The 7,090-nt window shown below is 45.4% G+C and overlaps 1 protein-coding gene across 1 annotated transcript in view; it reads left to right on the forward strand.

The window, feature by feature from the left end:
- Nucleotides 1–7,090, forward strand: part of LOC128353113 (plexin-B2-like) — a 63,997-nt gene that overhangs the window by 8,759 nt on the left and 48,148 nt on the right. Inside the window, exons 8-9 of the mRNA XM_053313800.1 lie at nt 620–746; nt 6,372–6,503. Coding sequence (XP_053169775.1) covers nt 620–746; nt 6,372–6,503 — 259 coding nt within the window. The remainder of the gene's footprint in view (nt 1–619; nt 747–6,371; nt 6,504–7,090) is intronic.

Here is a 7,090-nt window from a genome sequence, read left to right on the forward strand (position 1 = left end):
AAGGGAGGGAGGAGGAAGGAAGGAAGGGAAGGAAGAAGGAAGTGAAGGAGGGAGGGAGGAAAGAAGGAAGGAAGGGAAGGAGGGAGGGAGGGAGAGAGGGAGGAAGGAAGGAAGGGAGGGAGGGAGGAAGAAGGAAGGAAAGGAGGAAGGTAGGGAGGAAGAAACGAAGAAGGAAGGAAAGGGGAGGAAGAAGGAAGGAAAGGAGGGAGAGAGGGAGGAAGGAAGGGGGAAAGAAAGCAAGGGAGGAATGAAAGGAAGGAAGGAAGGGTGGCAGAAAGGAGGAAAGAAGGAAGCCCTGTCTGCACACTGCACCTTTAAGTAGAAGTTTTATAAATATTAATATTAGAAAATTGAATTGTAATAATTGTAATGTAAATGTAAAATGTGATGAATGATGTCATCGCCGGCTGCTTGTGTGAATGATGTCATCGCCGGCTGCTTGTGTGAATGATGTCATCGCCGGCTGCTTGTGTGAATGATGTCATCGCCGGCTGCTTGTGATGAATGATGTCATCGCCGGCTGCTTGTGTGAATGATGTCATCGCCGGCTGCTTGTGTGAATGACGTCATCACCGGCTGCTTGTGTGAATGATGTCATCACCGGTTGCTTGTCTCACAGGTGCACCAGGAAGCAGGAGTGCAGCCGCTCGTCGGAGGATAACACCTGGCTCTGGTCGCCCAATCAGAAGTGTGTTCAGATCGAGCACTTTGAGCCGCCGAACCTCAGCTGCAAGAAGACGCAGCAGGTATGAAGATATCTTTCCTTCCTTCCTTCCTTTCCTTCCTTCCTTCTGTCCGTCCTTCCTTCCTTCCTTCCTTCCTTCCTCCCTTCCTTCCTTCCTTTCTTCTGTCCGTCCTTCCGTCCTTCCTTCCTTCCTTCCTTCCTTCCTTCTGTCCGTCCTTCCGTCCTTCCTTCCTTCCTTCCTTCCTTCCTTCTGTCCGTCCTTCCTTCCTTCCATCTGTCCATCCTTCCTTCCTTCCTTCCATATTTCCTTCCTCCCTTTCTTCCTTCCTTCCTTCCATCTTTCCTTTTTTCCTTCTGTCCGTCCTTCCTTCCTTCCTTCCTTCCTTCCTTCTCGCCTTCCTTCCATCCTTCCTTCCTTCCTTCCATCTGTCCATCCTTCCTTCTGTCCGTCCTTCCTTCCTTCCATATTTCCTTCCTTCCTACTTTGCTCCCTCCCCTTCTGTCCGTCCTTCCTTCCTTCCATATTTCCCTCCTCCCTTTCTTCCTTCCTTCCCTCCTTCCTTCCTGCCTTCCTTCCTTCCTTCCATATTTCCCTCCTCCCTTTCTTCCTTCCTTCCCTCCTTCCATCTGTCCATCCTTCCTTCTGTCAGTCTTCCTTCCTTCCATATTTCCTTCCTCCTTTTCTTCCTTCCTTCCCTCCTTCCTTCCATCTGTCCTGCCTTCCTTCCCTCCTTAAATGTGTTGTGTATGTAGATTGTAGTGATTGTTGATCTTCAGACGTAAAGGTTGAACCATGATTACAATCAGGTCAGAAACATGTATTTATTAAAGTTATGTAAATCATTTATAACGTCTGGAGCTGTTTACAGTTTCATTTGTTCTTTTTATATCCGTCTGGTTTCTTCTAGAGCTGTTAGTTGGACTTCTCCTTCTTTCCATCCTTCCTTCCTTCCTTCCATATTTCCTTCCTTCCTTCCTTCCTTCCTCCCTCTTTTCTTCCTTCCTTCCTTACTTCTTCCCTTTCTTCCCTCCTTCCATCTATCCTTCTTTCTGTCCTTCCTTCCTTCCTTCTTCTTTCCTTCCTTCCTTCTTCCCTTTCTTCCTTCCTTCCTCACTCCTTCCTTTCTTCTTTCCTTCCTTCCTTCCTTCCTTCTTTCCTTCCTCCCTCCCTTTCTTCCCTCCTTTCTTCCTTCCTTCTTGTCCTTCCTTCCTTCCTTCCTTCCTTCCTTCCTTCCCCTCTTCCTTCCTTTCTTCTTTCCTCCTCCCTTCCTTCCTTTCTTCCTTCCTTCCGTCTTTCCTTCCTTCCTTCCTTCCTTTCTTCCTTCCTTCCTTCCTTCCTTCCATCTGTCCTTCCTTCCTTCCATCCTCCTGTCCTTCCTTCCTTATTTCCTTCCTTCCTTCCTTCCTTCCTTCTTCCCTTCCTTCCTTCCTCCCTTTCTTCCTTCTTCTCTTTCTTCCTTCCTTCCTCCCTTTCTTCCTTCCTTCCCTCTTTCCTTCCTTTCCTTCCTCTTCCCTTCCTTCCTTCCTTCCTTCCTTCCTTCCTTCCTTCCTTCCTTCCTTCTTCCCTTCCTTCCTTCTTCCCTTCCTTCCTTCCTTCCTCCCTTTTCTCCCTTCTTCCTTGCTTCGCTTCCTTCCTTCCCTTCCTTCCTTCCTTCCTCCCTTTCTTCCCTCCTTCCTTCCTTCCTCCCTTCCATCTGTCCTTCATTCCTTCTTCCCTTTTTCTCCCTTCCTTCCCTCCTTCCTTCCTTCCTTCCTTCCTTGAGCTGAAACTCAACTATAAAGCTCCTTAAAGCTGCATTACATTACCCTGACAGCTCATATATTATTATAATGAACAAATATTGATTATAACCACTTTATGTCAAGTTTGAGAAGCCGAATCCAATTCAGAGTCTGAGTCCTGCGAGCTGCTACTTTAATCTATATTTATGCTCCTCATTTGAGTTGGAGGCAGAATTTTTTTCCTCCTTTCCTTCCTTCCTTCCTATCCTTCCTATCTCTTTACTCCTTTCCTTCTCTCCTTCCTTCCTTCCTCCCTCTTTCCTCCTTTCCTTCTTTAATCCCTCTTTACTCCTTTCCTTTCTTCCTTCCTTTTTACTCCTTTCCTTCCTTCCTCCCTTCCTCTCTTCCATCCTTCTTTCCTCCCTCTTTACTCCTTTCCTTCCTCCATTCCTTCCTTCCTTATTTCCTCTGTCCTTCTTTCCTTCCTTCTTTCCTTCCTCCCTTCCTCTTTTCCTTTCTCCATCCCTCCCTCCTACTTCCTTCCTTCTTTCCTCTATCCTTCTTTCCTTCCTTCCTCCTTTCATCTTTTCCTTTCTCCCTCCCTCCCTCCTACCTTCCGTCCTTCCTTATTTCCTCTGTCTTCCCTTCCGTCTTTTCTTTCCTCTTTCCTTTCCTTCCTTCTTCCTTCCTTCCCTCCTACCTTCCTTCCTTCCTTATTTCCTCTGCCTTCCCTTCCTTTCTTTCCTTTCCCCCCTCTCCTTCCTTCCCTCCCTTCCTTCCTTCCTTCCTCCTTTCCTTCCTTCCTCCCTTCCTTGACTTGAGGACAACAGGAGGATTTAACAAACATGAGACTTTTTGTCTTCTTCTAAAGTCACAAACTTTGCACAAATTCAGTTCTAAACATTTTAATTTGGACTTCATTATCTCCAAATCCTCTGAGATATCTGCTAGTTTCTGTCAGAGAGGAGTTGAGTCCAGCTTTTCTCTTTCTTCTTCTTCTTCTTCTTCTTCTTCTTCTTCTTCTTCTTCTAGGTTTAACCTCAGCAAACATTTCTGCTGCTCAGAGATTGATTAATCTGCTGCATCTTAATTAGGGAGTTTGGGACCGTTGTCTCTGCTGTGTGCTTTTAATCTGATAAGACAAGTTTGGTTTTTGGCTTTAAATCATGCAGCTTTTACCTTCTTTATAAAAAAAAATAAAAGAAAGAGGAAGAGGAGGAGGAAGAGGAGGAGGAGGAAGAGGAGGAGTAAGTCTCCTGTGAATTCATTCAGGAGCTACTCGAGATCAGAAAGTTTGAAATTAAAACTTCAGCTGCGAAATTAAAACGGTTCAGGTCAGCGAGGAGTAATGAGGAGCTGATGTTTGAGCAGCGCAGGAGAATAGTAATCACACACACACACACACAGAGAGACACACACACACAGACATACACAGAGACACACACACACTCACACACACACACACACACACACAGAGAGACACACACACACAGAGACACACACACACTCACACACAGACACAGACACACACACAGAGAGACACACACACACACACACACACACAGAGACACACACAGACACACACACACACAGAGAGAGACACACACACACACACAGAGAGAGACACACACACACACAGACAGAGACACACACAGACACACACACACACAGAGACACACACACAGACACACACACACAGACAGAGACACACACACACACAGAGAGACACACACAGAGAGAGAGACACACACACATGCACACAGAGACACACAGAGACACGCACACACATACACACACACAGAGAGAGAGAGAGACACAGAGAGACACACAGACACACGCACACACACACAGAGACACGCACACATGCACACACATATACACACACGCACACACACACACACATGCACACACACATGCACACAGAGACGCACACACACAGACACACACAATTTATCAAGGGCATTCAGTTGTATTTACGTTCTCACTTATTCTCTCGCTTACACACACACACCTCTTTGTTGTCAATAACACACACACACACACACACACACACACACACACACACACACACACACACACACACTAGTCTAAAGTTGAATATTTCCTCCTTTATCTCTATTTCCTGTTAACTAACCATCATGTTTTAGTATAATAGTGAAATAATGATTATGCAGATACCTGGAGATTAATATTAACATATTATATTATATTGATAATATTTCAGCAGGTGGAAAAAAATCATCCAAAATGTAGCATTGCATTGGTTTAAAGTCCGTGTAAAGTAAGAATAAATATGTGTTCTGAGTTTGACATACCACAGAAAAGTGTGTTGTTAACCACCCTGCCAAATTTGAATGATTAAAAAAAATCGCCAAATATATGAAATTAGGCTTCAAAGTTGTGTAAAAATCAGCCTCTTTCTCTGCTCCCAAACACTGAAGCCCCGCCCCCTACCAAGTGTCACCTGTCAATCAAAGTCACCACCTCTACCAGAAACATGGACGCTACTTCTGAGAGCTTTCTGCTGCTAACTCGGCTGCTAGCTCGGCGGCTAACTCAGCTACTGACTCGGCAGCTAACTCAGCTAACTGGCTAACTGTAGACTGTAGTAGTAGTAGTGTGTGCTGAATGTATTTATTACCTCTACAGCAGCAGGGGCGGGTTTATGCTAATCACTAAATCCTGAACACAGAAATCTTGAAACACAGTTTGTGAAGCCTAAATGGGATCCTAAATGAACACACTGTTATCTCCTAAATCCCAAAGTTTTAATTATTTAACTTGATTTATTTCTTTCTGCAAGATTTTAATCAGTAGTGACAGGCCTCTTATAAAACAATAACATCCAGTCTGTTATGAAACTGGAATTAAATAATAGCAAAGAATTTGTTTTTAATCTGATATAATCTGATGATAAATAAAATACTTAAAATTTGAAACTTCTAGTGTTCAGGGACTTTAAATTCAGTCGTTACCTTGTACTTTTACCCTCGCTTACAGTTTTTAGCTTTGTCACAGTACTTTATGTGTGTGTGTGTGTGTGTGTGTGTGTGTGTGTGTGTGTGTGTGTGTCTGTGTGTGTGTCTGTGTGTGTGTGTCTGTGTGTGTGTGTGTGTCCATCTATTGAGCTACTGTAGAAAAATGCCCTTGATGAATAAACTTGTATTGAACTGAAGTGAATACCAGGCAGATATTCAGTGTTATCTGTAACTCAGCTACAACCAACAATATAACTGCTTTTAACCCTTTATAGGACACTCATTGAAAGGAAGGAAGGAAGGAAGGAAGGAAGGAAGGGAGGAAGGAAGGGAGGGAGGAAGGAAGGAAGGAAGGATAGAGGAAGGAAAGGAGGGAAGGAAGGAAGGAAGGATGGAGGAAAGAAGGGAGGGAGGGAGGGAGGGAGGAAGGAAGGGAGGGAGGGAGGGAGGAAGGGAGGGAGGAAGGAAGGATAGAGGAAGGAAAGGAAGGAAGGATGGAGGAAAGAAGGAAGGAAGGAAGGTAGGGGGGAGGAAAGAAAGAGAGAAGGAGGGAGGGAGGAAGGGAAGAAAGAAGGAAGGAAGGGAGAAGAAAGGGGGATGGAGGAAGGAAAGAAGGAAGGGAGGAGAGAAGGAGGGAGGAAGGAAGGACAGACGGAAGTAAGGAAAAGGAAGGAAGGAAGGACGGAGGAAGGAAAGAAGGAAGGAAGGGAGGAGAGAAGGAAGGACAGATGGAAGTAAGGAAAGGAAGGAAGGACGGAGGAAATAAGGAACGAGGGAGGGAGAAAGGAAAAAAGGAAGGGAAGAAAGAAGGCAGGGAGGAAGGAAGGAAAGAAGGAAGGAAGGAAAGAAGGAAGGATATTTTGGGATATCCACAGAAGTTATCAGATATAATTATTTGCCCAATAAAATGCTGCATTCAAGGACAGTCAGTAAAAGTCAGCTCTGAGGAATAATCACTCTTTTTTTTTTCTCTCTTCTCTCTCCAGGTTGAAATCGACATTCCCCGCCTTCCCAGACTGACCCGGTCCGATAAGCTGCAGTGTGTCTTCGGCTCGATCCGCAACGAAGCCGTGATCTCCTCGGAGAAGAAAGTCACCTGCTCGCTGCCGGACCCCGGGGCGATCCCCACCGACTCCTGATCAGCAAGGTAGGAGGAGGAGGAGGAGGAGGAGGAGGAGTAAATAAGAAGCTGCAGTTTAACCCTTTATTGGGCAAATAATTATATTTGGTAACTTCTGTAAATATCCCAAAATATCCTTCCTTCCTTCCTTCCTTCCTTCCTTCCTTTCCTTCCTTCTTTCCTTCCTTTCCTTCCTTCTTTCCTTCCTTTCCTTCCTCCCTGCCTTCTTTCTTCCCTTCCTCTTTTCCTTTCGCCCTCCCTCGTTCCTTATTTCCTCCGTCGTTCCTTCCATCTGTCCTTCCTCCCTCCCTTCTTCTCTCCTCCCTTACTTCTTTCCTCCCTCCCTTCCTTTCCTTCCTTCCATCTGTTCTTTCTCCCTCCATCCTTCTCTCCTCCCTTCCTTCCTTCCTTCCTCCATCCCCCTTTCTTCTTCCTTCCTTCCTTCTTTCTTCTCTTCCTCCCTCCCTCCTTCTCTCTTTCTTTCCTCCCCCTGCCTTCCTTCCTGCCTTCTTTCCTCTGTCCTTCCTTCATTTCCTTCCTTCCTTTCATTCTTCCTTCTTTCCTTCCTTCCTCCCTCCCTTCCTT

The sequence above is a fragment of the Scomber japonicus genome, chromosome 23 (genome assembly GCF_027409825.1).
Source record: "Scomber japonicus isolate fScoJap1 chromosome 23, fScoJap1.pri, whole genome shotgun sequence".
Classification (NCBI taxonomy): Eukaryota; Metazoa; Chordata; class Actinopteri; order Scombriformes; family Scombridae; genus Scomber; species Scomber japonicus.